Source organism: Loxodonta africana, chromosome 7 (genome assembly GCF_030014295.1).
Source record: "Loxodonta africana isolate mLoxAfr1 chromosome 7, mLoxAfr1.hap2, whole genome shotgun sequence".
In the NCBI taxonomy this organism is placed as follows: domain Eukaryota; kingdom Metazoa; phylum Chordata; class Mammalia; order Proboscidea; family Elephantidae; genus Loxodonta; species Loxodonta africana.
This window is the reverse complement of record NC_087348.1, coordinates 68,979,254-69,001,563: the sequence shown is the minus strand read 5'-3', so window position 1 is coordinate 69,001,563 and position 22,310 is coordinate 68,979,254. Positions and strand designations below refer to the sequence as shown.

The 22,310-nt window shown below is 41.3% G+C and overlaps 2 protein-coding genes across 2 annotated transcripts in view; one reads left to right on the top strand and one right to left on the bottom strand.

Moving 5' to 3' along the window:
• The window catches only part of SPON1 (spondin 1), a 353,955-nt gene that overhangs the window by 279,403 nt on the left and 52,242 nt on the right, over window positions 1-22,310 (top strand). The window lies entirely within an intron of this gene.
• On the bottom strand, window positions 1,593-2,571 carry LOC111751228 (mitochondrial pyruvate carrier 1-like). Its single transcript, XM_064289176.1, has one exon. The coding sequence runs from the start codon at window positions 1,969-1,971 to the stop codon at window positions 1,639-1,641; it is 333 nt and encodes a 110-aa protein (XP_064145246.1). The 5' UTR covers window positions 1,972-2,571; the 3' UTR covers window positions 1,593-1,638.

The following is a 22,310-nucleotide window of genomic DNA, read 5'->3' as shown; positions in this document are numbered from 1 at the left end:
CAACCATCCCTGATGAATCCCTAAGGATAATCGTAAAAGTGGAATTTCTAGATGAAAGTGTGTGCACATTTTTAGTGCATTATATTACCAGTGGGCCTCTGGGAAGACTGTATAATCTACACCCCAAACAACAGCATCTGAAAATCCTCATTTCCCCCAAATAGTTACCGTTTGCCTCATGCCTTTCTCTAAGGCTGAATGTTAAAGTAGAAGAGAACCTGAGTTTTAAAGTAGAAGAGAACTTCAATTTCATCCCTTTTATGTCTACGAGAAAAATATTGAAGGCCAAGGAGAGTAAGTAATATGTCCTCCAAACTAATAACAGAGCTTCTTGGGGGCAGAAAAGATAATGGTATCCATAACCCCTGCTCCTGTCATTAGGATAAGGAATCTCCATTGCCATCAAGTCAATTCCAATTCATAGCAACCCTTTGGACAGAGTAGAACTGCCCCATAGCATTTTCAAGGCTATAAATCTTTGCAGAAGCAGACTGCCACATCTTTCTCCTGTGGAGCAACTGATGAGCTCCAACAGCCAACCTTTAGGTTAGCAGCTGAGCACTTAGCCACCACACCACTAGAGCGCCTGGATACAGAATAAAAAATAGGCGCCCGGAAATGCTCAAAATAGACAAGTCTATAGAAACAGAAAGTAGATTAGCGGTTGCCTAGTGTGGTGGTGAAGGAGCCCTGGTGGTGCAATGGTGAAGCACTTGGCTGCCAACCAAAAGGTGCGAGGTTCAAACCCATCCAAAGTGTCTGTGGGAGAAAGACCTGGCAATCTGCTTCCATAAAGATTACAGCCAAAAAAATCCTATGGTGCAGTTCTACTCTGTCACATGGGCTTGCTATGAGTCAGAATTGACTCGACGCCCAACAACAACAAACGGTGTCATTTGGGGAGGTAGTGTGAGGAATGACTGCTAATGGGCTCTGGGATTATGTGTGTGTGTGTGTGTGTGTGTGTGTGTTTGGTGGAATGGGGGCTGATGAAAATGTTCTAAAATTGACAATGGTGATGGTTGCACAATTCTGTGAATATATTAAAAACCCATTGAATTGTATACTTTTTTTAAAGCAAATATTTTAATCATTTATTGCCATTAAGTTATAGCATTTCAGTGTACACACTGCATGGAAATACAGAGATAGCTTTTTCAAACACTGGAAATAAGATTTTAGGTATGTGGTGAGCTATTGGTTGCCTCAAAATCATTAAAGAAAAAGTCAAAAATTCTAAGTGCTTTGTATGAGAGACTGACCTGATTTGTAAACTTTCACTTAAAGCACAATAAATTTTTTTTTTAATTCTACGTGCTAGTAGTGACAAATTCTGTTCTTGTTAGTTTTTCATTAAGTAAATTCTAATAGATAATACACATATTACTGCAGTTAAAACCATCATTGGGAATTACTAAATTACTTGGATATTCTGAGCTACTCTTTATGACAAGAAGTGAAATAGTCTGTACTTGTAGGGCAGCAGAGAGTTGGTTTAGGTACCAACTTTTTCTAGAAAAACAGCCCAGTTGGTAGACATAGCACACAGCCTATTTTTCCTCAGTGAGACTATTTATGACGTAGAATCTGTGACTTGGCAGCGGTGACAGCAACACTGTCCCTCCAAAGAGCAAGCCCTCACTTTTCATTGCTAGATGATGCCTTTTTACTATTCTTGTGTCTAATGAGCCAACTTCCATGGCTGAGCTGGGCCACCTCATTGGTTGCATGGCACACAAACAGAAGCCAGTTCCAAGGCTGGACCTTGTAGGCAAATCTCATGAATGTCGGAGAATAACAGCAGACAGCAAATGTCATCCGACCACTGATAATCTCTGAAGACTTTTTCATGTCATTGATGGCAGCAATAGGAAGACCCAGGTTGGCTATTGGTCCCCAGAAGTGCCTACTCATAAGGTAGTCCCAGAAGTCCTTGCTGCAGTCCTGCCACCTTCTGCACCAGCGAGCCATCCTGACACTCCTTGGAGTCCAGTGAATTGTATACTTTAAATAGGTGAATTATATGATATGTAAATGACATCTCAATATCAGGTCTTTGCAAGTCATTATAATACCTTACTTTTCTCAAGCTGCCCTTTGAAATCTTCTGTTCACCTTTTTTACTTCATCATTTCTTCCAATTGCTTTACTCAACATTCAAGAGCAAGTTTCAGAGTCTCTTCTGACATCCATTTTGGTCTTTCTTTCCTGTCTTTTTAATGACCTCTTGTTTTCTTCATGTATGATGTCCTTGATGTCATTCCACACCTCTTCTGGTCTTTGGTCAACAACAACATCTCAATAAGGCTCCTACTTAAAAAAGAAAAGAAAAGAAAGAAAGAATTGTTGTTGTTAGGTGTTATCATGTTGGTTCCAACTCATAGTGACACTATATACAACAGAACAAAATACTGCCCAGTCCTGCACCATCCTCACAATTGTTGCTCTGTTTGAGCCCATTGTGGCAGCTACTGTGTCAGCCCATCTCATCCAAGGTATTCCTCTTTTTCACTGGCTGTCTACTTTACCAAGCATGATGTCCTTTTCCTGGTGCTGGTCCCTCCTGATAACATGTCGAAAATATGTAAGACAAAAAGTCTCACCATCTTTGCTTCTAAGGACCATTCTGGCTGTACTTCTTCCAAGGCAGATTTGCTCATTCTTCTGGCAGTCCATGGTATATTCAATATTTTCACCAACACCGTACTTCAAATGCATCAATTCTTCTTCAGTCTTCCTTATTCATTATCCAGCTTTCCCATGCATATGAAGTGATTAAAAATACCATGACTTGGGTGAGCTCTGGTGGCTCAGTGGTTAAAGCAATCAACTCTTAACCAAAAGGTAGGCCATTGAAAATCACCAATGGCTCCACAGGAGTCGCTTCTGTAGAGATTTACAGCCTTGGAAACCCTATGTGTTTGCTATGAGTCAGAATTGACTCGATGACAGTGGGTTTGGGTTTTTGGTGGATCAGGAGCACCTTAGTCCTTGAAGTGATATCTTTGCTTTCGAACACTTTAAAGAGGTCTTTTGCAGCAGATTTACCCAATGCAATATGTTGCTTGATTTCTTGGCCACCTCTCCCACGGGCATTGACTGTGGATCCAAGTAAAATGAAATCTTTGACAACTTCAATCTTTTCTCCGTTTATCATGATGTTGCTTATTGGTCCAGTTGTGAGGATTTTTGTTTTCTTTATGTTGAGGTGTAATCCATACTGAAGGCTGTAGTTTAATCTTCATCAGCAAGTGCTTCAACTCCTCTTCACTTTCAGCAAGGAAGGTTGTGTCATGTGCATAATGTAGGCTGTTAATAAGTCTTCCTCCAATTATATGGTATGTGAATGATAACTCAATAAAGCTGCTGTTGCAAAAAGAATAGGCTCTCAGTGAACATTTGTGGAAGGAAAGGAGACCAAACATGCCTGTATCTTGATTTCTAACCCAATGCTCTTTTCACTTCCTCAGATTGTTACTAGAATATGTCCATAATTTAACCCAACCTCTTGAAGTGCTTCCCTGTTGTTTCAGTAATATGTTTTCAGTACGCACTGATCTGTCCCTTCTCAGAAGTTTTGAGTAAAGAATAAAACAGAATCTGAGCTTCAGCTTTTATATTTCCCTGAGGATCTACTTCAGAGCTGGTCACAAAGTAGGCACTTGATAAATGTTTGTTTACTGAATTACTGGTGAACTGCAAGTAAATTAAATATTAACTAACAAGGCAGTGACATAGTATTATTTCCTAAAATTGATGCCTAATTTTCTCCAGTTGTCAGCTCAGGCTCTGTAAATCAGGTCAGCAGTAAGCACTGTTTGGTATTTCAGACCTTCTGTTTTACCTCCTCGCCATGCATTGCATATAGAGAATTGTCACAGTTCCCATTTTGCCCTCAGTGCCTAGAAGTACAAGGCTAAATTCAGGGCTCAATAGCAGTGACTGTGTATTCCCTGGGCGGTGCAGAAAGTTAACATGATTAGCTGTTAACTGAAAAGTTGGTGGACTCAGAAGACAGGCCTGGTGACCTACATCCAAGAAGCCAGCCACTGAAAATCCTATGGAGAGCTCAGTTCCGCTTGGACACACATAGGGTCGCAGTAGTCAGAGCCACGTCAGCCTCAACTGCTATTTAGTAGTGACTACTTTTTTTTGGGTCTGCGTTACTACACATAGGGGCAGATCCAGAATCCTTGGGGCTTAAAATTCATTCAATTTGGAAGGACAGGGGTCTTCTTTAAGAAAGAAAAAATTATACAAAATTCTAAATGCAAATGAAGTACAGGGCCTCAGAAGGGGCCTGTGTCAGGAGGATCCTACAAGTTAAGCTTCGTTAGCTTCCTGGTAAGTCTGACTCTGGCTGTGTTCACTTCTCTGATCCCTTAAATTGGATTTTAGTTTGTTGTTGTGTTTAAATGTCCATTGTTATAAATGGCTTAGCATGATAAGCCTCCTAGCCTTGCACTTCTTCTTAAAAGTAGAGAGAGTGTAAGTAATTGTTTAATTAACACTCCATGCCACCATGCAAGGACTGGGACAATTACAGGGATGTCTTATCTTGGGTGGAACTTGGGCTCTAAAATTAGTGCATAACGTGAAAATCACGAGTAGTCATAATTGTCCTTAAAGTCCCTCAAAGCACCTGTTAAGTACATAATATGTGGTTTTATGTGAATGACTTTGCCAGTTGTTTTTGTGCACGCTCTAGTTTGAAAAGCACTGGGCTAGATGGAAGGAAGGAAAATCCAAATGCAGATGTTTGGGCTCAAAAACCTCTTTGCCTTAAGACAGCTCTCAGATCTCTAGCTTGAACAGAGGGTGGGTGCTCACCTGTGTGTTCACTCCATCCTATCCTAGTACTAGGAGCCCTGGTGGCGCAGTAGAAAAGCTCTCAGCTGCTAACTGGAAGATCGGAGGTTTGGACCCACCAGCCGATCCACAAGAGAAAGATGTGGCAGTCGGCTTCTGTACACATTTACAGCCTTGCAAACCCTGTGGGGCAGCTCTACTCTGCTCTGTAGGGTTGCTGTGAATCTGAATGTACTCAACAGCAGTGAATTTTATTTTAATACTAAGCCTTTTTATAAGCTTATAAATGTTAACAGATTTGTTCGTTATGGAATTTTAAAAGCTGCTAGATGGAGATCTGATACAACACCAGTAAAAGCCCGTTGCCATAAAGACCATTCAACGCCTTCAGAGTTACATTGCTTTATATTAAAAAAAAAAAAAGCATTCGTAATAGTACCACTTTCCACCCAGGGGTTCAATCCAGAGACCTGACAGTCATACCAGACCCCCTTCTCTCCTTCAGCCTCACAGCAGTTGACCATTAAGGGATATTAACTCTAAATCCTGAAATATCTCTTCAGCCTGCCTCCTCCTCATCATCCTCTGCCTCTTCCTTGGTCAGGCCCCATCACCCCTTACCTTGGCTATTGAACAGCTTCCTAACCTTCACCCCCGAGTCCCAGCTTTTGCCTCTTCCCAGCCTCCCCTTTGCACACCCAGATCATGTTCCAGACTACTGCCAGAAAGGGCTTCCAAAGCACAGATCTGACCATGTCACTGTTCTGTTTAAGTCATCCATTGCCCTCAGCCGTGGCTCATCACCTGTTTCTCCCTCTAATGTGTGTCATCCACTCAGCTAGGCTATATGTCATTCCTAGCATGCCAGCCATAAGCTCGCCCCTTCACACTGCTGATCCCATCACTCTGGACTACGCAGCCTTTCGTTGAGAACCCCTGGCCTTGTCACCAAGGCTCTCCCTGGTCTGGCCTGCCCACCCACCTCTCCAGCCTCATCCCGTCCCAGCCACCCACATGAGTCCTATGTGCCAGCCTATTCCAAACTAGTTGCAATACCCCAAAAGAGACCACACGTCCATGCCTTTGAACATGCTGCTCTTCTTGTCCTGAAGACTTTCTTCCACCCCTCTTCCACCTGGTTAGCATCTACCAATGCTACAAGACACAGTTTAAGAACCATCACCTCCAGGAAGCCTTCCATACTCCTTCCACACCCCTAGTCTCTGTGTTAGATGTCTCTCCCCGAAGCTCATTAACTGCTCCATGCTTATCTCTAATTAACAATGCATTCAAATCTACCTAGCTTGTCTTGTTAACTAGAGCATAAGCTCTTTGAGACCAGGGACTTCAAATTATTAATTTTTAAGACTTCAGTGCCTAGTATAGTGCATTGCATCCAAGGAATTTGCTAACATTTGAGGAATATATGTGGAAAGAAAGAAGAAAGAGAAGGTAGAAAATCTGAGCTGTAACTAATCATTTCCTTTCTTATCAAAGCCATAGAATGGCATACAGTATTTTGAACAGCCACTTAATTAACTTCTACAAGATTTTATTATTGACTTTGTGCATTTTAAAAATCTTTCTTTAAAAGATCTTTTGGCTGTTTAGTTTTTTGTTTGTTTGTTTGTTTGTTTTATTCTCATAAAGGATTCATAGGAATTAAGGCCCAGATTCCAAAAGAGGAGCCATGATAGGATGGAGACTAATAGCTTGGGCTCTGACGTGAAACAGACCTATGTTTGAATCCTCCTTAGCCACTTGGCATCTGTGTGGCTTTGACAAGTTGCCTACCCTCTCTAAGCCTCAATTTTCTCATCTATGTTTTTGTCATTAGGTGCTGTCAAGTCAGTTCTGACTCATAGTGACCCTTCATACAACAGAACGATTCAGTGCCCAGTCTTATGCCATCCTCACAATCGTTGCTAGTTTGAGCCCATTATTCAGTCGCTGTGTCAATCCATCTCATCCAGGGTCTTCCTTTTTTTTTTTTTTTTTTACCAAGCATGATTTCCTCCTCCAGAGACTGGTCCCTCCTCATAATATGTCCAAAGTACATGAGATGAAGTCTCACCATCCTTGCTTCTAAGGAGCATTCTGGCTGTACTTTTTCCAAGAGAGCTTTGTTCTTTCTTCTGGCAGTCCATGATATATTCAATATTTTTCACCAACACCATAATTCAAAGGCATCATTTCTTCTTCAGCCTTCCTTATTCATTGTCCAGCTTTCACATGCGTATGAGGAGATTGAAAATACCATGGCTTGGGTCAGGCACATCTTAGTCCTCAAAGTGACATCTTTGCCTTTGAACACTTTACAGAGGTCTTTTGCAGCAGATTTGCCCAAGGCAATGTGTTGTTTAAATTTTTTTATATAGTTTTTATTGTGCTTTAAGTGAAAGTTTACAAATCAAGTCAGTCTGTCACATGTAAGCTTATATACACCTTACTACATACTCCCATTTACTCTCCCCCTAATGAGTCAGCCTGCTCCCTCCTTCCAGTCTTTCCTTTCATGACCGTTTTGCCAGTTTCTAACCCTCTCTACCCTCCCATCTCCCCTCCAGACAGGAGATGCCAACACAGTCTCAAGTGTCCACCTGATACAAGTAGCTCACTCTTCATCAGCAACTCTCTCCAACCCATTGTCCAGTCCCTTCCATGTCTGATGAGTTGTCTTCTGCAATGGTTCCTATCCTGGGCCAACAGAAGGTTTGGGGACCATGACCACCGGGATTCTTCTATTCTCAGTCAGACCATTAATTCTGGTCTTTTTTTTAGAATTTGGGGTCTGCATCCCACTGTTCTCCTGCTCCCCCAGGGGATCTCTGTTGTGCTCCCTGTCAGGGCAGTCATCAGTTGTGGCCAGGCACCATCTAGTTCTTCTGGTCTCAGGATGATGTAAGTCTCTAGTTCATGTGGCCCTTTCTGTTTCTTGGGCTCATAATTATCTTGTGACCTTGGTGTTCTTCATTCTCCTTTGATCCGGGTGGGTTGAGACCAACTGATGCATCTTAGATGGCCACTTGTTAGCATTTAAGACCCCAGACACCACACTTCAAAGTGGGGTGCAGAATGTTTTCTTAATAGAATTTATTTTGCCAATTGACTTAGATGTCCCCTGAAGCCATAGTCCCTAAACCCCTGCCCTTGCTCCACTGACCTTCGAAACATTCAGTTTGTCCTGGAAACTTCTTTGCTTTTGGTCCAGTCCAGTTGAGCTGACCTTCCCTGTATTGAGTATTGTCCTTCACTTCACTTAAAGTAGTTCTTATCTACTATCTAATCAGTAAATAACCCTCTCCTACCCTCCCTGCCTCCCCCCCTCGTAACCATAAAAGTATGTGTTCTTCTCAGTTTAAACTATTTCTCAAGATCTTGTAATAGTGATCTTGTACAATATTTGTCCTTTCGCATCTGACTAATTTCACTCAGCATAATGCCTTCCAGGTTCCTCCATGTTATGAAATGTTTCACAGGTTCATCACTGTTCTTTATCGATGCATAGTATTCCATTGCGTGAATATACCATAATTTATTTATCCATTCATCCGTTGATGGACAGCTTGGTTGCTTCCAGCTTTTTGCCATTGTAAACAGTGCTGCGATAAACATGGGTGTGCATATATCTGTTCGTATAAAGGCTCTTATTTCTCTAGGATATATTCTGAAGAGTGGGATTTCTGGGTTGTATGGTAGTTCTATTTCTAACTTTTTAAGGAAACGCCAGATAGATTTCCAAAGTGGTTGTACCATTGTTGTTTAATTTTTTGACTGCTGTTTCCATAGGCATTGATTGTGGATCCAAGTAAAATGAAATCCTTGACAAATTCAATATTTTCTCCATTAATCATGATGTGGCTTATTGGTCCAGTTGTGAGGATTTTTGTTTTCTTTTTGTTGAGTGTGATGCATACTGAAGGCTGTGGTCTTTGATCTTCATCAGTAAGTGCTTCAAGTTCTCTTCACTTTTGGAAAGCAAGGTTGTGTCATCAGCATATCACGGGTTGTTAATGAATCTTCCTCCAATCCTAACACCACATTCTTCTTCGTACAACCGAACTTCACAAATTATTTGCTCAGCATACAGATGAAATAAGTATGATGAAAGGACACAACCTTATCTACAGAATGGGGGTAATAAAACTACCAACACTATAGCATTAGTTTGAAACTTAAAAGAATATATATATACATACATATATATACAGTTGAGTAAATGTACGTTAAGTGCTCTATAAATGACAAAACCTCAATATAAGGACAAAACCTAAAATCATGTCTACAATCTTAGGCTCTGGTTTCATCAGTAAGTGACTAAAAAGTGGCAGATCCTGGTAAAAGAGAAACAAAAAATTCCCTGAGAACTTAGCGTGATAATGAGATGTTGGAGGAAAGTGTTTTTTTCTAATCTGTTTAGCTCGTTTTCTTATAATTAAGCTGCAAAATTATTCCTTCATCTACAAAATGAATAAATTCTTCATTATATTGACTTGTTTGAAATCATATCATAGTTGGAAATGGAATGAATTTCCCTTTAATATGATTTTCTGACAATATTAGATTCTAAGATGAATTAATCTCCTAAATTGAGAGCTCTAATTGAACACTGCGAGAACCAAACATGAGTCAAAGACACGGCCCCCTTTCCACATGTCTTTTGGTGCTTTGGAGGGATCCCATAACATCAACAACAAAAACAATGATACCTGACATTTATTGAATGCTTGGTTTGTGTCAGTCCTTATGCTACACAACCTCATGGAAGATGGCTTTCTGTTTACACTTGGTGCTGATTTTCCATTTACAATGAGGGAAGCCCCTTGCTAGTGAGCAAAACACTCCTGTCTGCCCTCTGCAGCATCCCATGCTCAGGATCTAGCTACCTCCATAGCAGCCCCTGCCATTTGCATGAATCCCAGCAAAGGGAAGGAGTAACTCTGCAAGGCTGTGTCGTCCAGGCCAGGGGGTCTTGAAAAGCTGTATGCCTGTAATTGTTAAGGTTGTGTGTGAACTTGGCTGGACCATGATTCTCAGTGGTTTGGCAATTACATGATGATGTAGTTTGGTAGTTGTGTAATGATGTAATTATCTTCCATTTTGTGAAATAATGTAAACCTCTATGATGTGATCTGATGCGATCAGCCAATCAGTTACAAGGGGAGTTTCTTCAGGGGTGTAGCCTGCATCCAATATATATGGATGTTCTGGCAAAGCTTACTGGCTTTTGCTCACTCTGGATCCTGCATCCTGCTCGTCATCGTCTGACCTCCAGTTCTTGGAACTTGAGCCAGCAGCCTGCCATATTGCCTGCTGATTTAGGGATTTGTTGGCCCCCACAGCCTATTAGCCAACAGCCTGCCATCTCACCTGCCAATCTTTGGTTCATCAGTCCCTGCAGTCTGAAGCCTGACCCATGGACTTCGGACTTACCAGCTCTACTACCGTGTGAGCCACTTCCTGAAGATAAATCTCTCTCCTTCTCTGTTTACACTTCACTGGTTTTGCTTCTCTAGAGAACCCAGCCTAAGACAATGCCCCACATAGAAAGGCCTTCCCTTACTTTCCCAAGTCATCCTCTATAGTTTTTTCTTAGTAATTTTTACTTCCTGAAAGTTTCTTGTACCTTTGTTTATGTTTTAGTGCCATTCAGTTCCCGAGACGCAAGAAAATTTCTGTTTTGCTCACTGCACCCTCCCCCATGCCTAGAATAGTGTGTGGCCCAGAGTGGTTCTCAATGAATATGTGTCAAATAAAAAAGAAAAGAAGGAGGGTGGGGAAGGGAGGAGGAAAAACCTGCTGCCATCGAGTGAACATCAATTGATGGTGGCCCCATGTGTGTCAGAGTACAGCTATGCTCTGTAGGGTTTTTGATGGCTACTTTTTCAGAATTAGATCACTAGGTCTTTCTTCTGAGGCATCTCTGGGTAGACTCAAACCTTCAACCTTCATCCAAACATGTTAACAGTTGGCACCACCCAGAGACTCTAGGGAGGAGAAAGACACCCTGTAATAGTGGGAACTCTCATCCCCTACCTCCAGAGCCAGTGCTCTTGCAGACCTGGTCACAGGCCACCAAAGTCTGTCTCCAGGACTGTGTTTTCCAAGTCATTCAGCTCTTCCTCCCTGTTCTTCCCTTTGAGCAGAAACTCACTGATTGGCCATCAGTTTCTTTTACTTTCACTCCTGCCCAGACCCTGTTCTAGTGCTTAACCCTTAGGGAAAAATCCCATCTTTTACCATGATTTTCCGCTGCTGGTTAACATCATTGATGGTTTTACTCATTGAACTCTCAGACAGTAATCTTTCCTTTAATCCAAGTTTCAAGGCCATCTCGCTGTGGTCTCCTATATATCACTGATTATGCCAGGCAGCGTCAAGCGGAGGTGTTGGCATTATTCTTTATAGATTCACCTGGAAGCTGTGGTGCTGTTAATCTCCATGTGTTTGTGCTAATAGTGTCTGCCTATAATCAGTCTCGATCTACCCTGCACTATGCCAGAAAGATAAATGTCAGACTATAGGAGACAAACCAGAGGCAGCCCTCAAGGACCAGAAAATCTCCTTATCTATCCTTCCAGGGCCCAGGACCTCCTGATTTCAGAGCCCCATCACTTCTGTAATTCCTCCTTAGAATGTACTGCAAAATCAAAAGCCCATTTCTCTGCAAAGGAGCAGACAAAAATGTTTTTGTGTGACACAGCAGCAATAGAAACAGGACCATGTTTCTATTTCATGAAACCTACGAGGGTTATTCATTGAGATCTTGACATTTAATATCACCTAATCACCTCTCTTTAATCACCTCTCTAGCAAGATATTTTTTTTGGCTCTATTAGCCCAACACACAGATGTAGCTGCTGGCACTTACTGAGTCTTGTCATTAGGTGAGCTGCTTTTAATACCCAAGGCAGGATTTGGCAAGAAGATGTGGCACCTGCTTTATTGAAAGACATCTTCGTATTTTATCCTTCGAAAGAGGAGTGTGCAAAGTAAATGTCTTTAAGAGATGATTATCGTACATCAGGTCGTCCGTTCCAAAGGAGCATCGTACCAGACACCTAATCACACACAGTCACCCAGAATGGAGGTGGCAGATGGATAATTTGAGCTTTTAAAGAAAACAAATTTGTAAACTCTTAAGAGTCTGCCTGCTCCTGGACAGCACGTATCCGGATCATTTGAGTGGTACCCACTGGCTTGGGGAAGAGATTTAAGCCTCAGAGCTGGTGGGAGGAGAAGATGGCACTCAGGTCCATTGCTGCACAGAGTCTAGAAATCAATACACACAGGACACACTACGTTGGCCCAGAGATTTTTATACACTGAGTTAGAAGAAAGGATTGAGTACGCGATGTCTCCCCTGGCATCAGGGGACACATTGGCGTGGAGAACTTTTCCTCTTGACTTTGCAAAAATTGAAACCATCATTCCAACTACAGAAACAAGGAAGTCCCAAACCCATAATGCTTAGCAGCTCAGATCCAAGGAAATGAAATCAGAAATCGAGGGTATTTTGCTATTACTGCCAAGGGCCTATCTTTGGGCACAATAGCCATCTTTAAAATTCTGAATAGTTTGACCTCTGCAAACCTGATCAAGTCAAGTCACTATCTAAAATCTTCGAGCCTACTGCTGTGGCTTTCAGACTGCTCATGGGGCCTGAGTGATACCACAGCTAAAGCTTCCATGGAGGTTTGAGGGAGAAAGGTGTGGCTCTCAGCACCATCCCTCTGCTACCATCAGAGAAGTTCCCCTTTCATCTCTTCTACAAGTTGGGCTTCCAAGTAGGGTTTTCAACGAAGAGTTTTGGAACTTAAAATTGACAGTATTTGAAAAAGATTGGCCTACAGGATAAAATCCAGATAAGATCCTCCATGCTCTTTATCCTGTCTTCCTCTCAAACATCCCACGGTATACCCCTATAGTCCAGTCATACCTAACGACTTCTCTTTCTTTTACTGTTTCAAGCTTCCATGCTGTTCCCTTTGCCTGGAATGTTCTTCCTTCCCTCTTCTCTGCCAGGTAGATCTGTATTTCTGTTTTAACATGTGGTTCTAATGTTATCTTTTGAGTTCTCGTCTTCCTGCTTTAGCAACAATTAACCATATTCTCATGGCATTATGTGCACGTGTTGGTTCACATGGTGTTATCTATCATATGTGTCTGGATCTTGGTCCAGACGCATATCCTTAGAAGACAGAGTTCATGTCTTATTTCTCTTGCCTCCTCCGCCTTCCTCCAGGGGCTGGCATGTGGTGGGTACTCAATAAATATTTGATGGATGGGTGAGTGACTGTTTAATTCACCACTAAATAGCAACTTGGCATTTTCCCAAATGGCTTTATTCACCAGGAATTCAAAGAACAGAGCCACAGTCTCATAACTAACTCAAGCAGCTCTGTATTAACAAAGAATATAACTTCTTTTAACTAGGTCTGTTTTGGATCTGAATTTCATTTTTATAAAAATAACTATTATAGCAACATTAAAAGAAATATTGTGCAGAGGTCACACACTGAAAACCCATGAACAATGGCAGTCTTTTAGATTGGCATGGTTTGCCCCTGCTAATTTGGTTGAATCACTTCTCCATTTAAAACCCTTGTGTGGCTCCCTGTTGCCCGTGGCTTTCAGATTGTTTCATGGGGCTCCAGGGCTCCCCCACCTAAGGCTAAGGCCTCCAGGGAGGTCAGAATGAGAGGGATGTGGCTCTAGGCCTCACATCAATCAAAGAGGCTCCACAAAACAGAAGTGCTTTGTGTTTTCCATTTTTTTGTTATTGCTTTTAGGCTGAGCCTGATTCTTCAGTTCACTATAGTCACCATCACTTCCCATCCATCTCCACCTGCCTAACCTGTTTTTCCCCATCCATCTCCACCTGCCTTGATGTCAGTTGAGTTTGCAACACTTCACCCACAATAGCAGCACTCTGACAGTTATGTTCATTTTCCCCAGCACTCTAACAACTGTTTTTATTTTTATGAATGCCTTTCCAGGCCCAGAGCACGTGCATCCATGTTTTTACATAGTTATGGTCATATGGCACAATTTTATATTCTGCTTTCTTCACTTAACATTGTATCACAACGATTTTCCATTATGGGAAACATAGCCTTTCATGGTTACTATTTTAAGTTACCTTTGCCCACCCAGGGACCATGGTACAAGCCTCACCTTTCCCCTCAACCCAGTCTAGTCTGCCACCTCCCCCTACCACCCTGCTCACCCAGCAAGCAGCAGTAATCACTCTTGTGCTACTGGTTGCTCGCCACATCCCCCACCCACCACCCTGCCTACCCAGCAATCAGGCAGCTAACAGACACATGAGGAAATGCTCATGATCATTACCCATTAAAAACCTTAAATCTATTGCTGTCGAGTCGATTCCAAGTCATAGTGATCCCATAGGACAGAGTAGAACTGCCCCATAGAGTTTTCAAGGAGCAACCTTTGGGTTTGACCTGCTGACCTTTGGGTCAGCAGTCACGCTCTTAAGCGCTGGGCCATTCCAAAAAAATTAAAAAAACCTGTTGCCATCAAGTCAATTTCAATTCGTAGCGACCCTATAGGACAGAGTAGAACTGCCCCATAGGGTGAACTGCCCCATAGGGTTTCCAAGGAGCACCTGGTGGGTTCGAACTGCTGAACTTTTATTTAGCAGCCATAGCTCTTAACCACTACACCACCAGGGTTTCCGACTGTGCCATTAAAAAAAACTAGTGCCAAGTTTTTTTTTTTTTTTTTTAGACATGCAAATTAAAACTACAATGAGATATCATCTCACCCTATTAAAAAAACAGAAAACAACAAATGCTGGCAAGGTTGTGGGGAAGCTGAAACTCTTACACACTGCTAGTGGGATTGTAAAATGGTGCATCCATTATGGAAAATGGTATGGCACTTCCTCAAAAAGCTAGAAATAGAAATACCATATGATCCAGCAATTCCACTCCTAAGGGTTTTTCCTAGGTATATATCCCAGAGAAATAAGAGCAGTGACAAAAATAGACATATGCACACCCGTGTTCATTGTAGCATTATTCACAATAGCAAAAAGATGGAAACAACCTAAGTGTCCATTGATGGATCAATGGATAAACAAAATGTGGTACATACATACAATGGAATACTGTGCAGTGAAAAAGGGTAATGATGAGTCAGCAAAACATCTTAGAACAAGGATGAATCTGGAAGACATTATGCTGAGTGAAATCAGTCAATCAAAAAAGGACAGATATTGTATAATACCACTTTGACAAATAGGTTTGAGAATAGATTTGACACATTGAACGCTAATGTCCAAAGATCAGACGAGTTGTGGAATGGCATCAAGGACATCACACGTGAAGAAAGCAAGAGATCATTAAAAAGACAGGAAAAAAAGAAAAGATCAAAATGGATATCAGAAGAGACTCTGAAACTTGCTCTTGAATGTCGAGTAGCTAAAGCGAACAGAATAAATGACGAAGTAAAAGGGCTGATCGGAAGAGTTCAAAGGGCAGCTCAAGAAGACAAAGTATAATGAGACGTGCAAAGAGCTGGAGTTTGAAAACAAAAAGAGAAGAACACATTCAGCATTTCTCAAGCTGAAAGAACTAAAGAAAAAATTCAAGCATCGAGTTGCAATAGTGAAGGTTTCTATGGGCAAAATACTAAATGACGCAGGAAGCATCAAAAGAAGATGAAAGGAATACACAGAGTCACGGTACCAAAAAGAATAGTTCAAATTTCAGTCATTTCAGGAGGTAACATATGATCCAGAATTGATGGTCCTGAAGGAAGAAGTCCAAGCTGTACTGAAGACACTGGTGAAAAACAAGACTCCAAGATTTGACAGAATACCAATTTAGATGTTTTAACAAATGGATGCAACACTGGAGCTGCTCACTCTTCCATGCCAAGAAGTTTGGAAGACAGCCACCTGTCAATCAACTGGAAGAGATCCATATTTACACCAATTCTGAAGAAAGGTGATCCAATAGAATGTGGAAATTATTGAACAATATCATTAATATCACACACAAGTAAAATTTTGCTGAAGATCATTCAAAACCAGTTGTAGCAATACATGGACAGGGAAATGCCAGAAATTCAAGCCAGATTTAGAAGAGGATGTGGAATGAGGGATATCATTGTTGATGTCAGATGGATCCTGGCTGAAAGCATGGAATACCAGAAAGATGTTTACCTGTGTTTTATTGACTATGCAAAGGCATTCAACTGTGTGGACCATAACAAATTATGGATAACTTATGAAGAATGGGAATTCCAGAACACTTAATCTTGCTCATGAGGAACCTGTATATAGATCAAGAGGCAGTTGGTTGAACAGAACAAGGGGATACTGCATGGTTTAAAGTCAGGAGAGGTGTATGTCAGGGTTGTGTCCTTTCACCATACTTTTTCAGTCGGTGTGCTGAGCAGATAATCAGAGAAGCTGGACTATATGAAGAACAGGGCATCAGGATTGGAGGAAGACGCATTAACAAGCTGTTTTATGCAAAAGACACAACCTTGCTTGGTGAAAGTGACTAGGACTTGAAGCACTTACCAATGATGGTTAAAGACTGCAGCCTTCAGTTTGGATCACACGTCAACATAAAGAAAACAAAAATCCTCACAACTGGACCAACAACATGCAACATTATGATAAATGGAGAAGATATTGAAGTTGTCAAGAATTTCATTTTACCTGGATCCACAATCAACACCCATGGAAGCAGCAGACAGGAAATCAAAAGACACATTGCATTGGGCCAATCTGCTGCAAAAGACCTCTGTAAAGTGTTCAAAGGCAAAGATGTCACTTTAAGGACTAAGGTATACCTGACCCAAGCCATGGTGTTTTCAATCACCTTGTATGCACGTGAAAGCTGGACAGTGAATGAGGAAGACAGAAGGATTGATGACTTTGAATTATGGTGTTGGCAGAGAATATTGAATATACCATGGACTGCCAGAAGAACGAACAAATCTGTCTTGGAAGAAGTACAGCCAGAATGCTCATTAGAATCAAGAATGGCGAGACTTAGTCTTGATTACTTTGGACATGTTATGAGGAGGGATCAGTCCCTGGAGAAGGACATCATGCTTGGTAAAGTAGAGGGTCACCGAAAAAGGGGAAGATCCTCAATGAGATGGATTGACAGAGTGGCTGCAACAATGGGCTCAAGCATAGCAATGACTGTGGGGATGGCGCAGGTCTCGGCAGTGTTTCATTCTCTTGTACATAGGGTCACTATGAGTTGGAACCGACTCAACAGCACCTAAAAACAACAATAACCGCTTTTATAAAAAGTCAAGAATAGGTTTACACACAGAAAGCAACGTACTTTGATGGTTACCAGGGGTGGAAGGGGGAGGGCGGGAGAATCACTTACTAGATAGTAGACACATGTTAACTCTGGCGATGGAAAAGGCAATACACAATTTGGGGAGAGTCAGCACAACATGACTCAGGTAAATGAAGACACTGAGAGGTATGCAAGAATAAAGGACAATGACAGTGAATGCTATAACATATACAATTCTGCAACAACCAAAAATTTGCGAGTGGTTACGTAGGTAGATATGTATGCTATATAGGCGGGGGAGAGGGTAGGGAAGCACACACACATGCATATATAGGTATACTTACGGGCATTTGTATATACATATTCATATGTGCTGCATATATATTCATATACATAATAGAGCACATAGAGGGCACAGTTATGGAAACTTCTTAGGCGTATCCAAACACCTCATGGGACTGAGTTACTGGGCTTGACCACTAAGGACCATAGTGTTGGGGAAACGTCTAGGTCAATTGGCATAATATAGTTCACAGAGATAATGTTCTACATCTTAGTTTGGTGAGTAGTGTCTGGGATCTTAGAAGCTTGCGAGCGGTCATCTAAGATACAGCTATTAATCTCTTCCCATCTGGAGCAAAGGAGAGTGAAGGAAACCAAAGGTTCAAAGAAGAAATTAGTCCATGGAACTAATGACCCACGTGAACCACAGCCTTCATTAGCCTAAGACCAGAAGAACTAGATGATACCCAGCTACCACCACCAATGGCTCTGACCAGGGTCACAATAGAAGGCCCCAGTTAGAAAGGGAAAAAAAATGTAGAACAAAACTCAAATTTTTTCTAATAGTTATTGTTCTTTATATCTTTTGCATTTGCCGAAACAGCCAAAGCAATATGAAGCTATATAATGGTAGTGACAGCCATTCTTGTTTTAGGCCTGTTTTTGAAAGAAATACTTTTAGTTATTGGTTTCTAGCTTAAAATAGATGTCTTTATCAAGGTAAGGTAGTAAAGTACTTTACTAAAACAAAGGTTTTTTTAAATCAATTCCTCTTTTGAAATACACTGAGATGGATTGCATCATTGATTGTTGATAGATTTTCTTTTATTGATTTGTGGGTTTGGTTTTTTCATTTTTTGCTTTCCTGGGGTAACTATATTAAGATGACATTTGCCACACAGAATGAAATTAGATGGAGTTGAGCTTTGTCTGTATTTTGAGAAAGTTAGCATTGCTTGGGAATTATCTCTTCCTGGAGTGTTTGAAAGAATTCATAAAATCTGTGTGCCTTGCTCTTTTGGGTAGTATTCTGAAAAATTTTTCAATTTCTTCCTCTGTTGCTGGTTTACTAGGGTTTCCTGCCTCATTGTTTCATTTGGGATATTTTATATTTTTATTACCCAAAAAAAAACATTTATTGAGGCTTTTAGTCAATTAAAATGTAATTATTAGGCCTGTTGCTATTGTTAGATGCCATTGAATCGGCTTCAACTTATAGTGACGAAACGTTGCCCAGTCCTGTACTGTTTTCACAATTGTTGTGTTTGAGCCCATTATTGCAGCCACTGTGTCAATCCATCTCATTGAGGGTCTTCCTCTTTTTTACCCTCTGCTTTACCAAGCATGGTCCCTCTGAATTGCTAAGCATGGTCCTTTTCCAGGGACTGGTTGCTCCTGATAACCTGTCCAAAGTATGTGAGATGAAGTCTCGCCATCCTCGCTACTAAGGACCATTCTGGCTGTCCTTCTTCCAAGACAGATTTGTTCTTTCTTCTGGAAGTCCATGGTATATTCAATATCCTTTACCAACACCATAATTCAAAGGCATCAATTCTTCTTTGGTCTTCCTTATTCATCGTCCAGGTTTCACGTGCATATGAGGCAATTGAAAGTACCATGGCTTGGGTCAGGTGTGCCTTGAGTTACCTCAGTCCTCAAAGAGACGTCCTTGCTTTTTAACACTTTAGGAGGTCTTTTGTAGTAGATTTGCCCAGTGTAATATGTCCTTTGGTTTCTTACTGCTGCTTCCATGGGTGTTGATTGTAGACCCAAATTATTAGGCATAGTATTCTTGTATAAACGGTGTAATCTCTTTTTATATTTCATGTGTGAGATCAGACGTAAATTCTCATCCAGGTTCTGCCACTAACTTATCTATGTGACTTTGATCAATAGCTTGAATTTTTACATCATTTTTTCCTATAAATAGGGGTCATGTTGCTTACATCATGGGGCAACTGTGAGGATTAGAGATAATGTGTGGAAAGTTAGCACAATACCTGGAACAGAGAAAGGAACTCAATAAATAGAAGATATTAGTCTTCTCTTTTATAATTCCATCTATCTCTTTTGTTCTTAGTTATATGTTCATGGATTATCTCTTTCATAGTCTTGTCAATATTTTGAGAAGTAACATACAAGCAACACGGAACCAATAAGGAGCAAGGGAGAAGGATTTTTAAGAAAGAGCATCAGCTCTGGTAATTGAGTATGGAAGCTTGATCTGCGGACAGACCATCAGAAGATGGGCCTGTGCTGTGGGAAATAACGGAATTGACAAACGGACAAATGGACTCATCTTGCCGAATAGGATGATGTGGAGGTGCAGGCCTTATATTCATAGTCAGTGAACGCAGGCTTGGGAGAGCCATTTTAAGCGCTCTGGGAGTGGGAAATTGACCAAGTGGCCCCCAATTGTCCTTCCCCAGCATCCAACCCTTCAGGGCCCGGAAACAGAAATGCTGACAAACACTGTGACCCAGACTGAACCCAGCTTTTGAATGGGACAACAAAACAGGCTTTGTTCATCCTTTTGAAATGAGGCCCAATTATGTTTGATTAATAAATGAAACTCTGTGTCCAAATAGGAGAGACGCTGTAGAGAAATGGTCAGAAAGCACTTTGTGTAGGAAAAGGCTGGTGAGGTTTTTAGAGGGCATTCATTTGCCTGGAGCTGGTCAAAGACAGCAAGAAAATTCCAGCCTCTAAATTCTTCTCTTGTTTCTCTGTACCCTTTTTTCTTAAATAAGTTTAGCTATTCTGCTTTAGATTTATCTTTGGCTGCTTGGTGATGGATTTCTGTGTTTATTCTGTCATTTAGAGAAAAATGCGCTATTAAAAACATCCCTAATCCGCTTATAAATGTCAACAGAAAAACAAGTGAAAAGGTTGACAACAGTAATTAATCAAAAGATATTTATTGAGCACTTTCTATGTGTAAAGCACCATAGAATATGTTATGAGGGAAGAATAAGAAACAGTCCCTCCTCTCAAAAGCCTTTCACTCCAGCTGAGGAAATGGCCAAATAATTGACTGGCTATAATATATGAGAAATTGAAATAAATGCTACAGCTGGGTCAACAGCCACACACTGTAGTAGCAAAGGTCCACTGGATGGATCTGCAAAGACTTCATGAGCAAGGTGCATTTGGGTTGTGTCTTGGAACATGAGTAGGCTTTCTTCAAGCATGTGTTCTTTCTGATTATTTTAGGCTGAGCCACCAACGCACCCAGGCACTATGCTGCAGATGTCAGCAGACACAAGCCGTGATTCTAGGCTATTCTACCAGACCCACGTATGCACATGTTTTTCCCATTTCACTTTTGTTTGCTTTCCCATCCATCATTGCATTTGTCCAGACCCAAACCCTCACTCTCAGACATGCCTCTGGCCTGCCTCAGTTTGATAACCACCAAAACTTGTGTTCTTGGATCTGGTCTTTTCCTACATGGGTTTTGGTTCTGTGCCCTTCCTTGGGTCTTTTTGTTTGTTTTTGTTTTGTTTTGTTACACAGCAGTTTAGGTTCCCATTCAACAATTTCTTTAAAAATTGTTCAGTGACATTGGTTATGGTCTTAGTCATCTAGTGCTGCTGTAACAGAAATACCCACAAGTGGATGGCTTTAACAAAGAGAAATGTATTTACTCACAGTAAAGTAGGCTAAAAGTCCAAATTCAAGGCATCAGCTCCAGGGGAAGGCTTTCTCTCTCTGTCAGCTCTGGAGGAAGGTCTTTGTCCTCAATCTTCCCATGGTCAAGGAGCTTCTCAGGCACACGGACACCGTGCCAAAGGACACACTCTGCTCCCGGTGCCGCTTTCTTGGTGGTAGGAGGTCCCCAACTCTCTGCTTGCTTTCCTTTCCTTTTATCTCTTGAGAGATAAAAGGCAGTGCAGGCCACACCCTAGGGAAACTCCCTTTACCTTGGATCAGGGAGGTGGCCTGAGTAAGGGTGGTGTTACAATTCCACCCTAATCCTCTCAACAGAAAATTACAATCACAAAATGGAGGACAACCACACAATACTGGGAATCATGGCATAACCAAGTTGACATATTTTTTCGGGGACGCAATTCAATCCATGACAGTTATATTCTTCACTGTGCATGCACATTCTCATTATTTCTGGTCTGGTTGTTCTGTTTCCATTAATCTAGTCTCCCTGCCCCCTTACATTATCATCTTTGTTTTAAAGTAATTGTTGACTATTTGGTCTCATATAGGTGATTTTTTAAAGGAGCACAGTACTCACTGGTAATAGTCATTATTTTGTGAGTATCTTCCTTGGGTTCTAGCCGTTTCCTCATGTTGCCTTGGGTGAAAAAAGCCTCAGCTGCAGTCCTCTGTCCTCAGAACTCCCATCCCTAGCCAAACCTCAGAATGAGGAAGTTGTTGGAAGAATTCCCTTAGTTATTCATCCAGGAGTCATGGAGGTAGTCCAGGCTTCTTTTCCACTTCATGATCCCAAGTAAGGTGATGCTATAGAAAGAAAATATGGCCTTGCATAGACAGGTGGTTCCTTTCATAGTTAGCTCATAGCTGAATCAAGAAGAGCTGCTGGAAATGGAGCTCAGAGGCTTCCTACTTGTGCTTCTTTTCCAAAAATATTGAGAGGAGGAAGGATCCAAGTGAATGTCCAGGGTTTCTCCTATACCTGTACCTGTACACCTGATTTTCCTGGCCTTCCTGAAGAAATTGTTGAGTTGTCTCTCTGACACATCAGGAGATGAAGGCATATGTTTGTTAGCCACAAGTAACAGAAGATTCAATTAAGAGTGGCTTAATCAATAGGGACTTCTATCATCTCACTGTATTCATTTCCTAGGGCTACTATAACAAAGTACCACAGACTGGGTTGCTTAAAAAAAAAAAACAGAAATTTATTCTTTCACAATTCTGGAGGCTAGAAGTCCAAAATCAAGC

Coding starts and splice junctions, on each gene's coding strand:
- LOC111751228 (XM_064289176.1), bottom strand. CDS start 1,971: ATGGCTCGCTGGTGCAGAAGGTGGCAGGACTGCAGCAAGGACTTCTGG.